The sequence below is a fragment of the Micropterus salmoides genome, unplaced genomic scaffold, assembly GCF_014851395.1.
Source record: "Micropterus salmoides isolate LMB-PRFRI ecotype aquatic unplaced genomic scaffold, ASM1485139v1 Ms_hic_scaffold_17, whole genome shotgun sequence".
Classification (NCBI taxonomy): domain Eukaryota; kingdom Metazoa; phylum Chordata; class Actinopteri; order Centrarchiformes; family Centrarchidae; genus Micropterus; species Micropterus salmoides.
Genome location: NW_024040817.1, coordinates 14,547,759 through 14,571,119, shown reverse-complemented (window position 1 = coordinate 14,571,119; position 23,361 = coordinate 14,547,759). Strand labels below are relative to the sequence as shown.

Here is a 23,361-nt window from a genome sequence, read left to right as displayed (position 1 = left end):
GGTGCCCAGAGTTTTCATTTTAGGATCATGTGCATCTCAAACAATTAAATAAAAATAGAAAAAAGTCAGTTATACACACAAAATTAGTTAGTACAATAAGGTGCCCTCTGATCCACATTTAGCTTAAAACACAACGTAACTATTCATTGCTTTGGTCTCTGATTTTTCCAGTCAGAACAATTATCAAAATGTATTTGGGATTTGTTGCAAAGAGCCATAAATAGTATGATAAACCTGAACTTCTCAAAGCAGTTCCAGCCTTTGTCTCTTGACCCATCATGATTCTTCAGAGATTTGTTTTTGCATGGGTCTACGTTAAGTGTGTTACACAAATTGTGGCTTTTATTTTAAAGGATTAACAAAACGGGCCTCTAAATGGAGCAGCTGTATGTGACTACATTATTACAAAAAGGTGATTCAATTCACAAAGTAAGTGCTGTATCCTCCACTTCATCAGCATATAAAACACCATCTTCATTCTTCAATGGACAAGAAATATGCAAATAAATACAGTCCTGGACGTTTCCCCAAAACGCATTTCTTAAATGACTTCCTTAATTTCTATCTGGAAAAAAAACGATCTCACTAAAAGCAAACATAAAATCCCAAACTCCTTTTATACATTGCATCAGAGTGCGTGGAAAAAAAGACAGTTACATGACTAAGCTGGCTTAAATTATACTGTAACAAGCATGAAGTACAAAACTTCCAATTACTGCTCTGAAAAACAGTCTTAAAGATACAGCACACTGCTAAACATCCTATGCATGTCGCTGTCTACATCTTAAGGGCAATGATTGCAGGTTTAAATGCAATCTTGAGATCATCCATCCATCCATCCATCCATCATCAACCGCTTATCCTGCGTACAGGGTTGCGGGGGGCTGGAGCCAATCCCAGCTGGCATCGGGGGAAAGGCGGGGTACACCCTGGACAGGTCGCCAGTCCTTCGCAGGGCCACACATAGACAAACAACCACTCATGCTCACACTCACACCTAAGGACAATTTTAGGGTCACCAATTAACCTAGTCTGCATGTCTTTGGACAGTGGGAGGAAGCCGGAGCACCCGGAGAGAACCCACGCAGACACAGGGAGAACATGCAAACTCCACACAGAAAGCCCCTAGCTTGAGATCATATCATATGAAATAATGTTGGCATAAATTATGCTAACTTTTAGAAGTTTGAAAATCCTTCTTGAATGCAAACATGCACTATACTCATCATACTGTAAAATACTGTAGACATGAAGTGGTTCATAACAGACTCCCTAACAACCAGCACAAATAATCATCTGCATTGTTGATTCTCTAAGCAACAATACATTAACTTGGGACATGAAAAAAGTTACAAGACACGAGGGGAGAAGTAGGAGTGGTTGGAGATGAAAGGCGCATTATAGAGGGAGGGACAAAGGGTGTGGTGATGTATAAAGCATCCATTGCATCCATTTCTCCAGCACTACAGCACGTCTAAGACTGACTTTCACTCTCTTTCATCTCCTTAAATCAATTCAAATCAGCTTTGGTGAGTAGAAAATCTAAACAATGTTGCTTTGTTTGTTTAGTGATTACAGTTACTGACTTTGAAAAAAAATGCTAAATAGGAAATTCTTTTGAATGCAACAGTGCGTTGTATTTCTGTAAAATACCACTGCAAAGTTACCAGCTCTGTGTGCATTTTGTGGTATGGAGCCAACCATGACTTCTCTTCACTGCTTGTGAAACTTAAAGTTGCAACAGACATTGCTCATTTTGCTCCGATGCCAGTTATTTGGCTTAACTTAAGCCTTGAATTTCCTTTTACTGATGCATTGTACATTCAGAAGTTAGCATCAAGCTTTCAATCGTCCCTTTAATTAAACCCAAATCTAACATCAGAATAGTTTTATGCTCTCTTCCTCCACAATTCCCATCTGTTTACAAACCCTCTGATGCCACAGTTGCCTATGCTTACCACACCCCAGAGAGGGAGCTGCATCATGTGAGTCAGAATGCAACCAGAATTGACCCTCCTGGGTTCATGGAGCCAGTGGAAAAAAACAAAATGTCAGACACGCACAGTTAGAAGAACAGACTTCAGTCAATTCTAAAACATACTGGGAGCCAGTGTAATGAAGCTAAAATAGGAGTAATGTGGTCATATTTCTTTGTTCTGGTTAAAAGCCTGGCAGCTGAGTTCTGGACAGTCTGGAGTCGATCAATAGATTTTTGGGTTGAAAAGTGAAAAGGCTGTTGCAATAATCCAGGCGTGATGAGATGAAGGCGTGTAAAATGGTTTCAGTGTCCTTAAAAGTTAACATAGATCGAATTTTTGCTATATTTCTAAGTTGATAAAAACATGATTGAACAAGCTTTGTGGTGTGCTGCTCGAAATTTAAATTACTATCAAACCAAACACCAAGGTTCTTTGCAACAGGCTTAATGTGATTTACTAGGGAACCAGCAGATGGCAGTATTTGATTTGCCATCTGCTGGGACCCAATGACCAGGATTTCTGTTTTGTCTGAGTTCAGCTGGACAAAATTATTTGACATCCATTTTTTAACTTCACAAAGGCAGTTGTTAAGTGAAGTCAGCATTCCAGGGTCTGTGGATCTGACGGGCAAGTATATTTGTGTGTCATCAGCATAAATATGAAATAAATAAATAACAGTTTATGGATAATATGTCCAAGGGGAAGCAGATACAAGGAAAACAAAATGGGTCCTAAGACCGACCCCTGAGGCACACCATATTTAACTGGACAGAACGAAGAGACATAGTTGTTTACAGACACGCAAAACTTCCTATTTGACAAGTAGGATGAAAACCATTCTAGGGCAGTACCTTCAGGTACTTCCTGAAACCAGACTGAAACTTTTCAAATACTTGAAAACTTGATTACCTGGAGAGATTAAGCTGACAAAAGCAATGATACCAGCCACTGCTTGCTGCTCAAGAGCTCTTAATTAATGACATTAGTATGCATTCCTTTATGTAGCCTATATATTTTGCTAGTATACATTACATAAACAAATTACGGTGGCCACTTAAACTGTAGCTGGAGGAAGAAAACTATTGGCCAACACTGGCACAATTGTGAAACAGACTTACTGTATAACTTCAGATTTTAAGGAAAAATGATCATTTTGAGCCCAGTTTTACCAAAACAGTGTCCGCACTCCTCTCAGGCACACACTCAGATGCCTAGTCCCTTTCCTTTGCATGGAACTGTTCCTCAAGTGCTGTCCTTTGTTAACATTCCCAATTTGACCACAATATCACATGATCCGCTACACTGCACACCAGTCATAGCAGCATTAAATGAGAGCATCAATCTTAAGTAGCTTCTTCAGCTAATGCTCTCAAGACATATAGGGGAAATACTAGGCCAATCTGAACTCATGCCATCATAATGCATAAACACTCTGATGACTGTGCAGCCAACGCAGGGACCTGAGGTAAAATTCCATGTGTCACCCTTTAACTCTTTTTTTCTTTCTGTGCTTTTAAACCAGCTATCATCATGTCTGACATTCAGCATGCTATGGAGCTCCTCATCAAAGCTTTCAGTAAATACGCTGGGAAGGAGGGGGACAAGAACACCCTGAGTAAAGCAGAGCTGAAAGAGCTGCTTCAGAATGAACTAGGATGTCTGCTGGGGGTGAGTGACCTCGGACGTCTCTCTATCTCAGTCCTGCACAAACAACTGGATGCACACTGGCTTACTCTACATGTGTGTTGTGGTACATTGTATAAAGAGGATGGTGAATGCTCTTGTTAGAATTTGTGCATAATCACAGCCAGTGGTACTTTCTGGTTGTGCACATGCCCAGTAACAATCTTCCCTGTTTAGTGTGTATGTCTGAAAGTTGTGTAGCCAGTCAACATGTTCACTATCACTTATCTAACCTACAGAAAGCCTCTGACAAGGCAGCAGTGGACCACATCTTCAAGGAACTGGACAAAAACCAGGACAACAGTGTGGACTTCGAAGAGTTTGGCAGAATGGTCTTCTGCCTCACTGTGATGTGCCACGAGTACTTCACTGCCAAAAAATAAGGATCCAAGCGCCACCTTGGGGCCAGCATAGAGAGTTGCCTTCCTGTGAAAGACAAGAGTATCCCATGACCACTATTCTGAAAAGGAATACATATTTACTACTATTTACTAAATTACCATGAAGTCTGAAAAAATTATTTGTAACACAAAATGAAATAAAGTTTTTTTTCTTTGAAACACTTTGTGTGTTACTGCAAGGAACAAGTGTGACAATGTAGGATAGTTTTACAGACATGTAAGCACCATAGCCTAAGTAAGCTTATGATATTTCTGATGCCCAAAACACTAGCTGTGGTTATGTTTTGTTGGCACTAAGCTTTCAGACCTTAAATCTTCAGTACAGGAAGAATTGCAGGTTGTGACAGGAAGGATGTCACTGATGTTGCTTGTAGAGGTGGAAATAACAGAGCACATTTAAAACACATTCAAAACATATTTAAAGCAAGACTGAGTTACTTTCAAAAAATAACACAACCCTTACTTGGTCTGGCATGACCAGTAGTTTATGGTGACTAATGATTGCTACTTTAACAAACCTTAGATGCTGTGTAATCATTATATTAAATTTTTCTGTAATTGTGGCCACAGGAAGGCTTTGGTGGGGCTTCTTTATGGAGGTCTGCATGGTCTTCTGTGTGTGGCTTTCCTGTGGGTGCCCCAGTTTCTTTGCACAGTTGCAGTGGTCTTTATGTGTTAGCCTTGTGAGAGACTGGCCTGGTTACCCTGCCTCTCATCCCGTGCATGTCAGAACAGGCTGCCATGATGAGGGGATATAAAAAGTGGATGAACAGCATAGTTAAACTCTACTATACTAACTAACTATATATGGATCACCACATGCAACTATGCAAGTGTGCTTTAACATTGTAGACAAATTAATACTTTTTATTGTGATATACCTCCATCAGTAGGTATGTTCTGCTCATACTATAGGTTTCAAGTTAGTAAGTAAGTAAGACTTTAGCTTCAAATCAAATATTTTCCATGGTGGCATTGGAACTATTAGTAAAAAGATTTCCTATCACTGATTTATATGTGTTTCTTTTACTGGACACTTTTGTCCTTGCAGTTTCTTTAAAATTAGCAATCTGTACTTCTATTTCGCATGCCAGTCCCTGTTTAGATGGATTACACAAGACAACATAAAACAAAGCACACTTATCAGTGTTTGGCATTTGGGGAAAAAAAACATTTTAGATGGATGAATGTTACTTACTAGCTTGCTTTAAAGGGATTCTGCTTTTTTCTGTATTGTTTCGAAATACTTTAGGTAGAGGGTTAACAGCCCCATGAAGATGACTGGCTACTGTTTTTGACCCTTAAGAGTTTACATAACTGTCTGTACTTCAGACCTTATTTTAAAAGGAATATATACATACTCACACACACACACACACACACACACACACACACACACACACACACACACTTCTCAAAAAAATACCAAAATAAAACTAAAATAACACATCCTAGATCTGAATGAATGAAATAATCTCATTAAATACTGCTTTCTTTACATAGTTGAATGTGCTGACAACAAAATCACACAAAAATTATCAATGGAAATCAAATTTATCAACCCATGGAGGTCTGGATTTGGAGTCACACTCAAAACCAAAGTGGAAAACCACACTACAGGCCAATCAACTTTGATGTCATGTCCTTAAAACGAGTCAAAATGAGGCTCAGTAGTGTGTGTGGCCTCCACGTGCCTGTATGACCTCCCTACAACACCTGGGCATGCTCCTGATGAGGTCCTGAGGGATCTCCTCCCAGACCTGGACTAAAGCATCCGCCAACTCCTGGACAGTCTGTGGTGCAACGTGGCGTTGGTGGATGGAGCGAGACATGATGTCCCAGATGTGCTCAATTGGATTCAGGTCTGGGGAACGGGCGGGCCAGTCCATAGCATCAATGCCTTCCTCTTGCAGGAACTGCTCACACACTCCAGCCACATGAGGTCTAGCATTGCCTTGCATTAGGAGGAACCCAGGGCCGACCGCACCAGCATATGGTCTCACAAGGGGTCTGAGGATCTCATCCCGGTACCTAATGGCAGTCAGGCTACCTCTGGCGAGCACATGGAGGGCTGTGTGGCCCCCCAAAGAAATGCCACCCCACACCATTACTGACCCACCGCCAAACCGGTCATGCTGGAGGATGTTGCAGGCAGCAGAACGTTCTCCACGGCGTCTCCAGACTCTGTCACGTCTGTCACATGTGCTCAGTGTGAACCTGCTTTCATCTGTGAAGAGCACAGGGCGCCAGTGGCGAATTTGCCAATCTTGGTGTTCTCTGGCAAATACCAAACGTCCTGCACGGTGTTGGGCTGTAAGCACAACCCCCACCTGTGGACGCCGGGCCCTCATACCACCCTCATGGAGTCTGTTTCTGACCGTTTGAGCAGACACATGAACATTTGTGGCCTGCTGGAGGTCATTTTGCAGGGCTGTGGCAGTCCTCCTCCTGCTCCTCCTCGCACAAAGGCGGAGGTAGCGGTCCTGCTGCTGGGTTGTTGCCCTCCTACGGCCTCCTCCACGTCTCCTGATGTACTGGCCTGTCTCCTGGTAGCGCCTCCATGCTCTGGACACTACGCTGACAGACACAGCAAACCTTCTTGCCACAGCTCGCATTGATGTGCCATCCTGGATGAGCTGCACTACCTGAGCCACTTGTGTGGGTTGTAGACTCCGTCTCATGCTACCACTAGAGTGAAAGTACCGCCAGCATTCAAAAGTGACCAAAACATCAGCCAGGAAGCATAGGAACTGAGAAGTGGTCTCTGGTCACCACCTGCAGAACCACTCCTTTATTGGGGATGTCTTGCTAATTGCCTATAATTTCCATCTGTTGTCTATTCCATTTACACAACAGCATATGAAATTGATTGTCAATCAGTGTTGCTTCCTGAGTGGACAGTTTGATTCCACAGGAGTGTGATTGACTTGGAGTTACATTGTGTTGTTTAAGTGTTCCCTTTATTTTTTTGAGCAGTGTATATATATATATTTTTGTTGTTGTTGTTTTGTTTTGTTTTGTTTTTATTTATTTATATATATATTTGTTACTTTCGGTAACGCCTCCTGGAGGTCACGTTGTGTGGCCGTGTTTCGTGACGCCACAGAGGGGCGGGTTATCAACAACAGACGGTCTGTGGAGCTAACGTTACTGAGGGACAGAGCTCAAGTGTTGTTTTGAATTTGCTGGAAGACACCGACTGGAAAGGGGGCTAGGGTCTTTGGAGAAGATGGCGGATGTAGGAGGTGATGAAACTCGGTCAGATCTTCCTTCAGTATCCCGTAACGGTCCAGTCGTCGGTCCGTCCGCGGGCCAAAACACAGCTATCGTAACGTCAGGTCCACGGACGGTGAGGATCGTCAAGTCGGAGTCGGGATACGGTTTCAATGTTCGCGGTCAAGTTAGCGAAGGGGGACAGCTTCGGAGCATCAACGGGGAACTCTACGCTCCTCTTCAGCATGTCAGCGCTGTTTTGCCCGGAGGTGCGGCAGACCGAGCTGGGATAGCAAAGGGTGACAGGATCCTGGAAGTGTAAGTCTGCTCCTACCCGATCAATTAAGCCTGGTAGTTAGCATGTACAGCTAGCTACCCAGTTTAGCATGTGTTGATCCAATTTCAAGCATGTAACATTGGCCATATTTAAGGTTTAACATCACCTGTCTGTTATGACAACAACAGTAGTCTTTTGACTATTAAGTTAGCTGACTAGTTATTTGTTAAGTTTACGGGCATTCGTAGCTAATTAAACATTTGGTGATGTAACGTTAGCATTAGCTAAATCAAGCTAATGCTAGTGAGTTAACTAGAAAGCTAACCTGCTTACATAAGTTGGACAACAGGCTGTGCATGTTGATTAGCTGTAGCTAGCTAGCGAGCCAGGTAGCTAACATCTTGTTTAGCTAGCCTTTTACGCAGTCACTGCTTCAGTGTGGTTGTGAGGACACAATTGAACTGCCAGCTTTGATGGCATTACATTTTCAGAGGAATAATAGTAGGGATGTGTATTTTGACACTGCCCAAAGACAGTGGGTGACAATGTTGTCAGTCAAATTATTCAACAACATTATGTGTGTGTGTGTGTGTGTGTGTGTGCGCGCGCGCGCGCGCGTTTCTTGTCTTGAGGTGACAGCTTCACAACAGGCAGGCTGTTCACATGGGACAATTGAAAGTGCTGTCTATTGTTTTTGCCCTCATCGGTGTACTGGAGTGGTTTTAATATACATGGCTTTATCATGGAGAAATCTTGTAGATGTGGTTTCTGTTTGGTCAAACTCTTTCTGTCTTGCTAGGTGGGGGGCAAATGAACTGTCAGTCTTGACCTAAAGGAGATTTTGATGAAAAAGCTTAAGCCTTTAACCTTTAGCAGATATATAATAGTCAATTTTAAGAGAGTCCCCAGTTCATATTTGTAAACAGGTTGATTTCTAATAACGTCAGTGTCCAAAGGTAAACCAAACTATCAGTGATTCTCCCATGGTTGTAAGCCTTTCCCCAGTCAAAGGGCAAATGCTGGACAATAAAGGGAACTATATAATAATTGTGAATAATTATGCATAATTGCTACAGTTATTCTGTATATGTTTTGTAGAAGTCTGTGTATTTGTGGCTGTATCATCAGGGTTTGAGCAGTAGCCTAGCCTGAAGGCTAAACTTAGAATAAGGGAGAAGAGAAACAGAAAACAAGGAACATTGGTTTACTTCTCTTTGCTGAGGCATCAAAACAACCTGTGTTTTCTCCATTTTACTGTCAAGTGTTTCTCTGGTCATATGACTGGATCAGTGCTTATCATGTGACTTATTAACCAGCTTGACTAATGTTGCAAAACATGCAGTTAAGTATGTCATACCATCGTTTCATTAGTGATAACCAGCTAACGTGTGGAATTTCTTTACTGACTACTGCCTGGTTAAGCTTGTGTAGAGCATCAGATTTTTTTATTGTCACATTAAACTGAATGCCATTAACTTGCTGTGCTCTTGTATATGTGCAGGAGACTGATAATGGCATGAGGTTTTGTAAGGCTTGACCTTAGTGGTAAGCTATTAGTGGATTAATATCCTATCCATTAGTGATTGATAAAATAATTAGATTTCGGCCAACGCAATGTGAAGAGCTGCTTTCTTATCTCTTGTTATCTATTTTGTTTTTTATTTTCTCTGCTTGTTAGACAGCACTTTAAATTGTTTTTCATAGACTACATATTTCAACAAAACATACTCACTACACTACATTAATTAATGATGAGATTAGCTGATGACAAAATAGTTGCAGCCCTGCTTCAGTGTTAATATTAGTCTGCCTAATTCACATCCTGTCAACCCACTTTGTTGCTGATCATCAACTGAGACATTTCTCTAGTATTGCTTTGTTTCGGTTTTGTGTTTAAACACATGATGGGGTCAAAGTAGTGTTGAGACCAAAACCCTTTTAACTTCACCTTTTTGGTCTCCTCCTACCCACAATTTTTGTAGTTGTTTCAGTTGGACAGCTCAGACGAATGTCATCATGTCACTGTCTATTCCTACAATAGACCTGCTCTCCCATCTCCTATTGTTGACCTTTTTCCACTGCTCCCTCTTTATCTGTTTAAAGTGTTCCCACTTTGATGCACTGTACTATACAGATATACTTTTATAAACAATAATGGAGACATGGTATACAGCGGACAGACCATAGACACTGTATTTAAAGATGGATGACAAGACAGCTCCCCAAAAGTGAAGCCATAAAATCTCAATCACCCCCTTGTTGCTGGCTGCAGTATGGGTCATATACCCTGCCCTCTTCGTGATAGCGAAAGTACACGTCGTATCCATTTTCCCAAAGATGGTTTATGTCATTTAGGTAGATCTTATCACATGAATGTTTATTAGAGTGTTCATTATCTGATAAATTTGATTTTAATTAGTTATGTTGTGCTATAAAAAGGGGGTTTCACATCATGATCGACAGTCAAGCAGGTGTATGGAGGGGATCTTGAAACCCTGGCTCCAACCCAGATCATTACTATGCAGACTCTGGCTCCAAATGACGTCACCAGCGCAAGAAGGCAGCACCTGTACTCAGGATATTTTGGCTCCATTTTTGTGCAGTTTGAAGAAGTTGAGACACATCATCCATCTTTACATACAGTCTGTGGGACAGACCTATGCTTGCGGTCTTGCTTGCTCCCTCCTCTCCTGTGTCTGTCCTGCTGTTTCTCATAGGAAGATTAGCAGGGACACCTGATGCTGGTGCCATCTGGCCTCAGCAAAGCCAAGAAGGGAGGTGTCTCACAGCACCAAAGGAAAGGGAGACATTAGGTCTGACCTGGTTAGTCAGCGCTTCCTGCATCATGTTTATCAATGGAGGACAAAATGCACTGACATAATCACACGCCCTAATAGGAAAATTAACAGAATGCATATTTGCACCATTAGTAACATATTTTGTAATCATGCAGTGCAGATCTGAGATGGGTTATTTTGTTTAGGGATCCCTGGATGGAGCTGTGCACCAAAACTGGACCAATCCAAATTAAATAAAGTTTCTTTTTCAGTCACTATAAAATGTGTGTTTTTGCCATCTGTTGCATTCGTTCAGTCACAGTGGGCTGACTCAGTCTTTAGTGCTACAGCTATTCGTGGCCTCATGTTACCTTACATAAAAATGACTATTCAGTGGATGATTTTAAATGTGGGGAAATGAGAGCTCTAGTGTCAGATTGGTATTTGATTTTGGGAGAGACCCTGAGTTGAATTATTGGAATTGGTGTCAGGAGAGAAATGGTTAGATCTGTGCATCCCTAACATTATTTCCACTGAAGATGCATGTTAGAATACTTAAAAAAGCAGTATTAGTACATTCCTACACTAATTTCACACTAATGCAGCATGGTAAAGGTCCAGTCAAGCCCTGATCTGTTCCCTCTGTGTGGAGTGATAGGAGTCATCTGCCATGCTGAAACATAAATTGAGCGTGTGAAAAACAGTGGGATGAAAGGGTTTCAAAGCTCTTTGCTGACTTTCTTTCTGTCTCTCCATCACTTCTTCCTCCGCCTTTCTCTTGCCCTCACTTTCCCTCCAGTAATGGGGTGAGTGTGGAAGGTGCCACCCATAAGCAGGTGGTGGACCTGATCCGGGCGGGGGAGAAGGAGCTGGTTCTGGCTGTGCTGTCTGTTCCACCTCAGGAGGCTGATGGATTGGAAGGAGGAGAGGATGTTCAACCCAACTATGACTACAGTGACAAGCAGGCAGTGCCCATTTCCATTCCCACATACAAACATGTAGAGCAGCACTCCGAGAGGTTTGTGGTAAGTGGCTGACATATTACCTTACCTTTTCTTCCTTGAAACAGACTCTCGTGGTATTCGCGGTATTCTAACTCTTACATGCTATGGTCCGTCTCTCCTGACCATAGGTGTACAACGTGTACATGTCAGGCAGACAGCTGTGCTCAAAGCGCTACCGGGAGTTTGCTATCCTGCACCAGAACCTGAAGAGGGAGTTTTCCAACTTCAACTTCCCGAAGCTTCCCGGTAAATGGCCGTTCTCCCTGTCTGAACAGCAGCTGGATGCTCGTCGCAGAGGCCTGGAGGAATATCTCGAGCGAGGTAGGCTGATTTGGAAAAGTCACTGGCGTATAAACCCACTTGTGTGTTGATTTTCAACATGGGTAAAAGACAAAAGGCTTTTCTGTTACCAATCCATATGTTGTTTGGGAAGACTAACCACTCCATTTTAAAAGGCTGACGTTCAAGTATGTAAGTTATTTCATCATTAAAATCCACAATAAATCCATACATACCAAAAATGTTATGTATGCATACAGAAATCATGTTGTTAGGATGAAAAATTGTCCAAGCACTGGCTGTGATAAATTTTCCACTGTACACTGAAAATACAGCACAGGATACAGGCAAAGTGACATTTAGCAGACCTTTTGTTTATTTGATTAACTTTGACCTCCGGTCTTTCTCTTTGTCTTGTTTCTCTCTAGTTTGCTCTGTGCGGGTGATCGGGGAGAGTGACATCATGCAGGAGTTTCTCTCTGAATCAGATGAGGTATGCGTTTCATTTATTGTTCTGATATTGACTTTACTAGATGTTGATGTGGCTATTTATGTGTGATTGGTGTTTCTGTTTTCAAATGTCATAGCTTTGAGTGCGGAAAGTTTTGTCTACAAAACCTTCTCCGTCTTGGAAAACAGGTTGTCTGCACAGCACCGCAGTACCTTGTTTATTATATTGTCTACTGGACTTTCCAAAGTTAGATCAATATTGAGCTTTTCTAATGGTATTAGGGATGTATTTATCTTATTCTGAGCCTATTCAAGAGGATGTGGGGGAATTTAAACCTATATGTATTTAACCTTACTCAGTCTTTCAGTGTAAAAAAAAAATAAAAATTTTTCCAAAAACAAGCATCAGCAGTTTTGGGTTAAAGTAGCTGACAGCCCGTCATGTCTGCCAGTATGGAGTTTAAACTGGAGAGTCAAATAGCTAATTATGTTGCCTGTCTAGTGAGAGGAAGGACAGCAGCAGAAACAAATGCAAAACAATGGAATTAATCCGGCACTTGAGGGGAGGATAAGGACTTCTGACAGATGGAAGTTTTGGTTTAGTTATGTCTTGTTTGTTTTTTTTAAATCCAGAAGTACTTAACAGTAATTCAGAACAAACGCCTCATACAAGCTGACACACTCCCTTGTTAATCCAGACATGAGTTAATGCAGCTCAGCAGCTGTTCTCATTATGTGTTGCTTCGCTTCGCAGAACTACAATGGAGTGACAGATGTAGAGCTGCGGATAGCCCTGCCAGACAAGACCACCATCTCTGTCAGAGTCCGCAAGAACAGCACCACAGACCAGGTGTACCAGGTAGGAACACATGACACCTGCTGGGATGATGCTATCATACAGCTATATTGTACAGTTTATTGCCCCATTGTTTGGACATCTGAGTTGGCCTTTGCATTCAGTTCCTAGCTAGAATTATGACAATGAGGATTGCAAAGTCAAACCATGTCTACTGGTAAATACATGATCCATTCCAGGTGTAGAACATATTTTTATACTGAAATAAAAATGCAGACTCACATTTAAAAAGAGTATAGATGGATATTAGAAATTTTAAAACAATGTTTTTCTTACGCAACTGACTCTGTTTTGCTCTTCCTGTAGGCATTAGTGTTGAAGGTTGGAATGGACAGTATTATGGCGAGCTACTTTGCCCTTTTTGAAGTCATCAACCACTCTTTTGGTAAGAACAGGATATGCATTTGATGTTTATGGTTGTTTCACAGGGAAATTCACATTCTCTAATGTATTTAATTTAAAAACCCTCTCTTGGTGACTGCATCATCACATGACCACTGGTTGTCTAAATAAAGGGCTGTATCTGCCCACAAGTGAGTTTAATTCATTGGGCCAAGGGGTTTGTGTGCAGTTTTGAACAGCAATTGCAGGTTATTTGGTACAGGCTAGAATTTTTTTGATGACTAAACAGACACCCTCTCCCCTGCTGTTCATACCCCTCCTCATCCCACTCCTTCTTTCTATTGTTTGTTGCAGTGCGGAAACTGGCGCCTAATGAGTTTCCCCACAAGCTTTATGTGCAGAATTACACATCGGCAGTGCCGGGGACTTGCTTGGCGCTCCGCAAATGGTTGTTCAGCTTCCAGGAGGAGGAGTTGCTAAGAGACAACCCGCTGGCACTGCACTACTGCTTTCACCAGGTAATAACAATAATTGAATCCCGCTTCTCATAGACTTAAGGGAACTCAGCACAAAATTTCATCTTCTGGGAGTTTTTGACAGTCTGCCAACAGTTTATATACTCCTTTCTGAGTTTATACATGTTGGAGGTGTCAGCTTTTTTTGGTCATGGATCCTTTCTGCCATAATCAGGGAAGTGTACTGTATGACTCCCATTTGTTTACTCTTAACTACTACTGGTCTCCGAATCTTCCAGTCCAACTAGTTAATTGTTCCTACAGTTAAAAATTAGGTTTTAGTGTGGCTTTTGAATGTATCCACAGTTGGTGTAAACTAGGGCTTCCTCCAACTAAAGATTTTCTAGTCATTTGTTTAAGCCATAAGTCTACTAGTCATCGCACAGTTGTACTTATTCAAATATATAGTTGGTCCATAAAAGGGTTCCAGGGATGAGAAAGTAACATTGTTTACACTGTGCTACATTACAGAGAAATACAAACCGTAATAATGAGCCTTTAAAATATATATTTTACAAACGCAAGCACAAAGTGAGCAGTCTGTTAAACTCTACAGCGATACAACATACACACATAAACTGTAATTATTGTGAATGTGTCGGAACACCCAGCAAGGAGACTGAACATTTTGTTAATATATTTCGACACAGTATAACGTCACACAAGTCTCGTTCAAAACACGGGAATCAATAACTTCCAACTTTACAAAAAAAATACTTGCACACATATCAACACGATGGATGGTGTAATGTTACTGTCAAATGAACTCGCTACAGTCTCGCTCCTCTTCCACTTGATGCCTCTCCTGTCCCTGCCTGGAGTTTGAGGTTTTAGTTGATTTTTCTGCGACTACCAGACTAATGAAAAGTTTGTCGACCACAAGGGGGCAGCCCCAGTGTAAACACATTCAGGTTCACCCTTCCAAGTGAATGTGCACCTTTTACCTATCCAACTTTCCTAGAAATTCAAGACAATATGATATCTTATGATTGCCAAACTCGTTTGACCAAAAATATAACAATTTTAAAGTTTTCTCCTGTAAGGCTAATTTCCCCAAAACTTTGACATTAAAACAAGCTAATCCAGTCTTTGTGGTAGCTGATTTTTTGTCAGCTGGGAGTCTGTTTGCAAATAAGTATGTTATGAACTTAACAGGAATCCAGAGAAGTTTTCCACAATATTTGAAGTGTAAAATGTCAACTGGAAAATATAATCCTCTGATGTAAATGTACTAAAAAATAGCAGCAGCAGCCTACAGGCTGTCCGCTGACCAATAAAGGTCATCACCTGAAGCATTTTAGGCATATGAGGTTCAGCAGTGAGTCATTAAAGCAATTTCTACTAGTAAAGTCTGCACATCAACAGATCTAGGAGGTTGCGCTCTGAAAACCAACCTGTCCAGAATACTAAAACTTGCAATAATGAAAACCTGATTTTCTTTGGGTCACTTGGCGGCAACAGAAGCAAGTGTAACACTGTATTGACAAATCATCACCTTTTAAGTTGAACTGGTGAACCTTTTAAGCAAACAGTTGCTTTTACACATTCAGCCAGACATATATTCACTCTCTTTTTATTCTGTTTTTGGCCTCTACCAACTCCTGAGGAAAACATCTGGCTCTTAAACTGACAAATTCTCTAGCATTTTCTCCAGCTAGTCTCTAACTGTGTATCTCCTGTTTGGTGCTGAGCAGGTAGGGAACAGTGGGTTTTTAGAAGTTTTTTCACTGAAAACAGCAACCTGCTGTGGCCAAAAACGACGCTGTGAGAGTAGTGAGAATGAATCAAAACAGTAAAGTTGCAAGGTGGATGGATAAACAAAGAGCTGAAACTTGCTATAAAGCTCCGTAAAGCCAAGGGGAGCTGCATATTCGGATGATACTTCTCTTTAGGTGACCCCTTGCACAATGTAGTTTGATAAATTGTTATAGCCACTTTAAAATGTACACAAGGTTATTGCTACAGTTGAACTTGTTTGCTTGAAGCAGAATATCTTCTTGTTATCTGTTTCTAATGGATTATCTTTTTTGTGCTGTGACCTCAAATGTTAAATAGTGTTGTTTCTCTTCATGCCACCACAACCCCCCGTCCACCTCACCCCCTGTCTGCCCAGGCATTGGAAGATGTGAAGAAGGGATTCATAAAAACAGAGGACAAATCCTACCAGCTGCAGAAGCTGGCAGAGCAGCGCAAGATGGCCACGGTCAGTCCCACAGAACACTCTTTGTTTGGGGAGGGGATTGGGATGGCTACACTTTTTGCCTGCTGACCAGAGCCATCACCAAAATGTTACCAAATAAAAATAGACAGAAAAGTCAGAGACCCTTTCACACTTCAGAATACATCCCTCTATGGTGCAAACCAATAAAGCCATTCTTTTATATTCATGTCTGTAGAATAATAACTGAAAGTGGAATGCATGCAAACAGGACACCTGGTTTGCATCATCAGTATCAGGCACTGAAAAGAACCAGATGGAGAAACCAAAATATTTGGTTACCATACACCCTTACTCCTAGTCCACATTTGCCTGCTAAAGACATGACTGTGAAAGAGATTTCACAATGTCGTGGAAAAGAACGAGAAATTATAACTCATAGCTGAAGCTTGTATCATAACATTACTGCAATGAATCAAATGCTCTGACACAAAAATGAAGACAAAAAATTGGATCTGTGGCTGTCGCAGGACTAATCTGCACGGCCAGTCATTTCATTTGGTCCGAACACAGCCCAAACTGCTTGCTAACTGGGATTTTAGAGTAACTGAACTAAGGAAAGAGATGTCAATAATTGTATTTAGATTTCCAAAACCTGGTTACTTACAGTATTAGTGACTGATGTGTGCTGTATAATACTTTGTATTAGTACCTGAGTCTACTGCGGACATGTGAGGGCTACAATGAGGTGTCGTTCCCCCACTGCTCCTGTGACTCCAGGAGGAAGGGACATGTCATCACAGCTATCAGCATCCATCACTTCAAGCTGCACGCTTGTACTGAGGACGGCACGCTGGAGGTGAGTGTTTGTCTGAGCTGGTTTGATTAAAAAGTATCAAAATCCAGTACAAGCAGAGGAGCCAACTTATCCCTCTTTAAGCAACTTTTTTTTGTTTACCATATAAAATGTAAGACTATATTATATAGTCTTACATTTTTGAATATATATATATGTGTGTGTGTGTGTGTGTGTGTGTGTGTGTATGCAATGTATACATTTTCATAAATACCAGATACTGATTTGTGAATCAAACCAATGGTAAGAAAAGATTTATGTGACTTATTCACAAGGCTAGCCTACTGTAAACGCTCTCCCTCAGAACCAGGTGATAGCTTTTGAGTGGGCGGAGATGCAGCGCTGGGACACCGATGAGGAGGGGATGGCTTTCTGCTTTGAATACACCAGAGGAGAGAAGAAACCTCGCTGGGTAAAGATCTTCACACCATACGTAAGTGTGCACACACCTGCACTGTTGTTTTAAAGTTTCTTTTTTTTTTTTTTTTTTACTGTGTATATGTATTTATTTATTTACATGGTTACAATTTGCGGTTTAAAAATGACAGATGTTGTGATTTTTTTTTTTTTAAACACATGGTTGCAAAACTCCACTAACACCTTCATAATACATACATTACAACACATTTTACTTGACATGTAAACAAAGCCGTAAGAAGAAGAAGCAAAGACAACTGATTAAAAATGTAACTTGTCACTTTGCAGGCTGATTGTGCTGCACTGAAAAGCTGAATAACTTTTCTCTCTGCTTTTTTTTCCCTCGCAGTTTAACTACATGCACGAGTGCTTTGAACGGGTCTTTTGTGAGCTGAAGTGGAGGAAACAGGTAAGGACCACTCCTTTCCTCTTTCATTCTGGGAAGCACATGACTCCATGCCAAGTTTGAAAAACTAAATTTGGCTTATTGCTACATTCATTATTACATTTTTCTTTACAAATACAATAAGCTACTAAGATGTTTTCTTCAGGCTTTTGTATAAAGTCAATTTTGTATTTGCTGGGTATTGATTTCTTTGTCATTAGGTTGAGGAAGAGGCATCTGACAAAGACAACAAAAACTGCAGCAACAACGGTAAGCAGCTTTTTTTTCTTTCTTTTTGCATTTTGTTTTTAGCGTTGGTTATATTCTTATTGTTAACACAGTTGATAAAACAAAGCACCAGCACTGAAGGGTAAAAGGCTAAATTTTATCTAGGGCAAATCATAAAGAAATATGTATTCAGATACATAGCTGTTTGGTGCTTTGAATGACAGCAAGCACCATGAAATTATGCCCTATCTGACAAAATCTGAAAGGGCAAGGGCAGGGAGAGAATTTCAAGTATGCTACCTCAATTCAGTGGGGCTTTACTGGCATGGGAAACAGACCTTTACATTAAAAACATGTACCTAAACAAAAGAATTGTGCTTCTTGTATTTCTGTGGAAGGCAAATATATATGTGAACGTTTTACATGGCCTTAAAAAATGTGCTCTCAGATACGATATTGTTTATTATCTCTTGTGCAGCGCCAGAAAAAAACGGGTTACTGTGAAAAGACATGTACTGATGCATTTGTGTATACAGAGAAGTATTCAGTATAGAAATGTTACTCACTATCAGAGCAGGAACCACACATTAGAGAGAACTATTTGCCGCATGAGACAGCGCAAGGCCAAGAATACAAGTATGCGGATGAGCACCTGCAAGGCATGAGGATAAGTTTGAAACCCTCAGAGTTACAGGAACAAAGACACATAAAGAGCAGCTGAGGACTGAGAGGACATCCCGGATATAAGGCAAGGGCTTCAGCAAGCACTTGTAGAATCACAATCACTACTTGAATGACAGATAAATTCATGGTAGTTTCTTACTGGCACTATTGTTGAGACGCTGACTGATCTGTGTTGTATTGTGGCAGCATTTTCGTAAGTCACATGACATGCACAGAAAAAGAAGCCCGTCATTCAGACTTGTTCCCTGAACTGTCTCTCTGTGTTACAGAGTATTTGCCTCCTCTGGAAACACAGCAGAAGGGATGGCGCCACCTTGGGGGTGAGATTGCAACTTCCTAAAAGGATTTGTCTTCACTCAAACTAGAACTGGTCCACTTGCATCATCACAACCACCCCAGAGAGCGCCCATCGACAGACACGGAACAGAGTGACAGACTGAGGCAATCCATGCCCCGATAAACAAACTGGAAGTGACCAATTTGCGAAATTGGAATGGTCACACTTAACCGACCCCAGGGATACACACAGCAAGAAGAGCAACGAAGGAGAATAAACAAAAGTCAACTTTCATGTCATTTACTAGATCTCCATAGCGTGCCTGTTGTTTTCCTCCATGCATCCGCCCTGTGACGTGGGGCAGGACATGAGCAAATTCTTGCCCCCCCACACAGTACGTGACTGGTCAGGGTCACCACAGCGCTGCGACACCACTTGCGCACCTCGATGATTCGCTACTTGACGGGGGAGCTTACGTGTGAAATAGGATTGTGACGGTTGGTTCCCCAAACACAGTCTGCTCTGCCCAGGAGCCTTCAGCGTGGCCCTTGTCTGCTGAACTGAGCTGAGAGGATGGAGATGAAAATTAGAAGGGAGGGATACAGAAAAAAAGGGGGGATTTCTTTAACAGTTGGTGATAAAGCGAGAAGCAAGATCATGCTTTACACTGATGAAGGACGTTAACACAAAAATTATGTTTTCTGCCTGTAAGGTCAGAAGTCTTCTGTCTTTTTAGAAAACATAGGCGACACAAATATAACTAACTGAAAACAGATGTGACAGGATGTGCTCATAATTATGTTTAACAATTGTCTGATGTTTAACAATTGTCTGATAAAATATAGATTAATATAAGTGCTAAAATAATTGGTTTCTTGATCTAACACAATGAAACAACTGAATTGCGTATAAGCTGCTTTAACAAATCTCCATTTTTCACCTTGTCTTCTGGTCTGTTGGCAGTCTGCCATTAATGTCAGTATGTGTATTTCTGCCATTAATGTCAGTATGTGTATTCATCCCCCCCTCTCGCAAGTGTTTTATTGTGGTAATTTTCCAGAGCTTGGAAGTTTAGAGGAAGGGGCTTTCTGATTATCAGCTGTGTGCAGGGACAATACTCTTGAACAAAAGGTTGATGGGCCAAAGCGTTGATCTTTTTGCGCTATATGGGGAATCTGTCTGACAGATTGTGAACACAAGGGCAGGAAGTTTTCCTGTCTGTTGAGTTGCAGTTTTGTGAACAGGCACCAGAGAGCAGCAAAGTGTAAAGACAGGTTTAGTTGTAGGTTTTTAAGCAGAAATAGAAATCTTCTGAGAGCTTAAAGAGTGATCCCTCGGGCTCTGTAACTCACCCAAAAGTATCACTCCTCTGCAGTTTGCCCATTACCCACGTCAGGAGGACAGATGGTGGGTGTGCGTGTATGTGCGTGCGTTGTAGAAAGAATAGATGGTGCGTAAAGTTGAGTGACTGCAACCACAACCATCAGTATAGCAATGCAGGCAGCAATGTCTGCCTCTTACTGCACCTAAATGAGTACAGTATTAGTTGTGTGCGTTTGCACATGACATATCACAGTTTTACAATGTACACAGATTGTGTTTTTTTTCCTCTGTAGGCGTTTAAAACATTTTTGTCTCATTTTAAGTGTGTAGAAAGCAGGTTAACATGCTGACAAAAAAATGCTTTTGAATGGAGAAAGTGTGCTTAAATGTAGTGATTATACCTGAATGCAATAGAGTTTGGGTTTTTTTTCCCACTAAGGTCTAGTAGTTTAACCTCGGCCGACTCATTACTGACTCAATCTTGTGCTTCACTCGCATTCTGGCAGCGACCAATCTGAAACTGAGAGTGATGTTGGTTTATTTTTTATTCAAACTGACTTTTAGAGCACAAGTTAAAATTTCACTTTTTGTTTTTTTACAGTTGAGCTTAGCTTTTAGTTCAATAAAATGTTTAATTCATGCCTAGGTTGAGTCATAATTTGCTTTCAGTCAGTTACCTTGGAGCATGCTTATGTGTGTGTACGTGCTGTTTTCGTGTGTGCATGTCCTATGTTTAACATTGACATTGCTGATAAGCTTTTAGGCTCTGATTGGATGTATCTGATGAGCTGTCTGTGTGAGAGCCAGCAAATGAAGATGGGGTTTTGTTTCTGTATGACAGCAGAGACGCCAGACAGATGGAGACAAATGGGAGGCGTCTCCTATTGTCTAGCAAACATTTACAGCCGCTCAAATTCTTTTTCAGCATAACACACGCACACATACCTGCTACTCTGTGTTTATGCTTTGACAAAATTGTAAAGTGCAAGATATTTTATTTGACGTCCAGTTGTTGCCTGTGAGGACAGGCCTCAGTTACACAACAGCCTATAGCAATACATATTATACTGTAGTAGCATGTTGTGTCTTTTACACACACACACACACACACACACACACACACACACACACACACACATCCCACACATCCCACAGGTAGCTGGATTGAGAAAGAAAGTGCCGACTGCGAGATGGTCATTTTGACAGGCAAAGTAATAGCCAATTTAGAGATGGATGACATAAGAATTGGAGCTGTTCAACCGTGCGTGTGTGCGTGCGTGCGTGCGTGCGTGCGTGTGCTTTTCTGTCCCCTGTTCTTACTCTCTCTAGGTTGGTCTCCCCATCATCACAGGGGTATGTGGTTGCTGTGGCAGCATCACGTTGGCTCAACACGCTCAGTGCAGCCTCTGTTCCTTTTATTCCTGTCAGCCAACTGACTCACTCTTCCCAGTAATGTATTCGAAGCAGTGTTTTTTACTGTTTGATGTTTGTTCTCTGTCCCTGTGGCTCATGCTTCTCTGAATAGGCTTTTAGAAAGCTGCTGTGTTTTTTTGTTATTTTTTAAATATATTTTTGTGTTTTGGTTTATCCTGTCTGCGCCAGGTGCCATCACTCAGTCACAGGCAGGTGTGCATAATGTCAGTCGGTGTCCATTTCGGCCGTCGGTGAAATAATTGTGATAGTAACAGTTTTTAGGTGAACGCAGAGAGATGACAGCAATGTTAAGAAGCACGTCTTTGTACGGTTGGCTCGTGTTTGTTTGTCAGTACGCTGTGCTGTGGGGCCACCTGCGTTTGCGTTTGAGATGCTGGGCAGCTTTGGCTTGTTAAGTGAATGATTATTTTCAAAAACGAGTATTGGATTTCACACAGGATGTAATGGATAAAAAGAATGTTGGATGTTAGAGCAAACATATAGTGGCAGTAGAATAAAAAATAAATGAGCGTGAGGTAAGTTTGTGTTCATCACAACCACCACTGAGATGCTAATCTAAATGTTACTGGTGCTATAGTAATACATCAGTTTTCAGTGGCAGACATTGTATAAGATCTTTTCCGTTCAAATTCTACAGCATTTCATACTCCAGTGTTCAAAGTGGCATTTATTAAGTCAGTCTCTTTGCTTTGACACTGTTGGTTCAGTCAGTCGCCACGTTTGTCTCATCATCAGCGCTTTTGTGTAGACTTGATGTATGTCGACCTCTGGAACATGAGTCCGGCTCGGAGGGCATTAGCTGCTGGCTTTCTGGGTTCAGCTGATGTGTCCTATACCTATGACTAACATGAAGGGAGGACATGCTGTTTTAAAAAGTGTTAGCCTTTGTGTAATTCATTTATGTTTTGCTTTGAAATCCGGGGCTTTTCCATGGAAAGTAAGCTGTGACATTAATTAAAAACCTAAGCCTTGTTTGTCTGTCGTCAGCATAACTTGTAAATAGCTGTTTTAAAAAGAAAAAGAATATCCCTTGGACAAAATGCACTGTTGTTTCTCCAACTCAAAACTTTTATTTATTTAAACAGAAATTATAAATATTGGAGAAATGATAGTGTACAGTGATAGAGCCACCGTTGATGATTCATTTTGTGCGCGGGCGACGGCTGTACGGAGGATTAGCAAACTACACAATGAAACAAGCTGTCAAAAAGAGAGGCAGTGCCTAATGACATCTGTTAACACCTGATGCAGAACTAGGCTACAAAATGGAGAGTTTTATATCTTTAAAAAAAACACACACACGAAGGTTTACTAACCAATTTAAGAAAACAGAAAAAAGATTTGAAAATGTTGTGTAGAGTAATAACAATATTTTAAATAAAGTTATATATTGGGGGAAAAAATCTGTTCAGTCTGCATTTATTTACTCTCTCTGGGATATGAAATGAAGCATGGACTCATTTTCTTTATGTTGGCAGTAATTTGTATTAACTAACCAGGGGGCTTTTTTACCAGCTGTTAAATGATAAAGCACTCGGTTTGTGTTTATCAATGTATGGATTCTTCCTTTCCAGTGGGACTTGGCCGATGTCAAGCCGGTCTCCTATAAAGACAAGAAGATAAAGCAACAGCAATGCTCATCTGGGACCAATTCACCTCCAGAAGCAAAAAGACCAGCTCACCTAATACGCTTTTAATGTCTTTAGATTTGAATTGGTCAAAATGTTACAGCCATGCTGAATAAATTGCTTTTAATGGGTGTTTCTTTTGGGAGCTGCCAAGCACAGTGATGGCAGAGTTTCATTCATGCCCTTCATTCAGTC

The 23,361-nt window shown here is 41.2% G+C and overlaps 2 protein-coding genes across 2 annotated transcripts; both read left to right on the top strand.

Moving 5' to 3' along the window:
- Positions 1-1,411: 1,411 nt before the first annotated feature.
- Positions 1,412-4,222, top strand: LOC119906657 (ictacalcin-like). The gene is made up of 3 exons (XM_038723950.1): positions 1,412-1,529; positions 3,502-3,647; positions 3,902-4,222. Exons 2-3 carry the CDS (start codon positions 3,510-3,512, stop codon positions 4,043-4,045), a joined length of 282 nt encoding a protein of 93 aa, XP_038579878.1. The 5' UTR covers positions 1,412-1,529; positions 3,502-3,509; the 3' UTR covers positions 4,046-4,222.
- A 2,942-nt stretch (positions 4,223-7,164) lies between these two features.
- snx27a (sorting nexin 27a) lies at positions 7,165-22,818 on the top strand. Its single transcript, XM_038724768.1, has 13 exons — positions 7,165-7,594; positions 11,130-11,355; positions 11,463-11,655; positions 12,042-12,106; positions 12,818-12,922; positions 13,226-13,304; positions 13,616-13,779; positions 15,890-15,979; positions 16,644-16,793; positions 17,095-17,223; positions 17,557-17,616; positions 17,814-17,862; positions 18,774-22,818. Exons 1-13 carry the CDS (start codon positions 7,293-7,295, stop codon positions 18,842-18,844), a joined length of 1,683 nt encoding a protein of 560 aa, XP_038580696.1. The 5' UTR covers positions 7,165-7,292; the 3' UTR covers positions 18,845-22,818.
- The last annotated feature ends 543 nt before the right edge of the window (positions 22,819-23,361 follow it).

Bases quoted from the DNA above. Each gene is read 5' to 3' on its own strand.
- LOC119906657 (XM_038723950.1), top strand. From the start codon at position 3,510: ATGTCTGACATTCAGCATGCTATGGAGCTCCTCATCAAAGCTTTCAGT. The intron at 3,648-3,901 runs GTGAGTGACCTC...TCTAACCTACAG, and splicing joins AACTAGGATGTCTGCTGGGG to AAAGCCTCTGACAAGGCAGC.
- snx27a (XM_038724768.1), top strand. From the start codon at position 7,293: ATGGCGGATGTAGGAGGTGATGAAACTCGGTCAGATCTTCCTTCAGTA. The intron at 13,305-13,615 runs GTAAGAACAGGA...TGTTTGTTGCAG, and splicing joins AGTCATCAACCACTCTTTTG to TGCGGAAACTGGCGCCTAAT. The intron at 17,617-17,813 runs GTAAGGACCACT...CTTTGTCATTAG, and splicing joins AGCTGAAGTGGAGGAAACAG to GTTGAGGAAGAGGCATCTGA.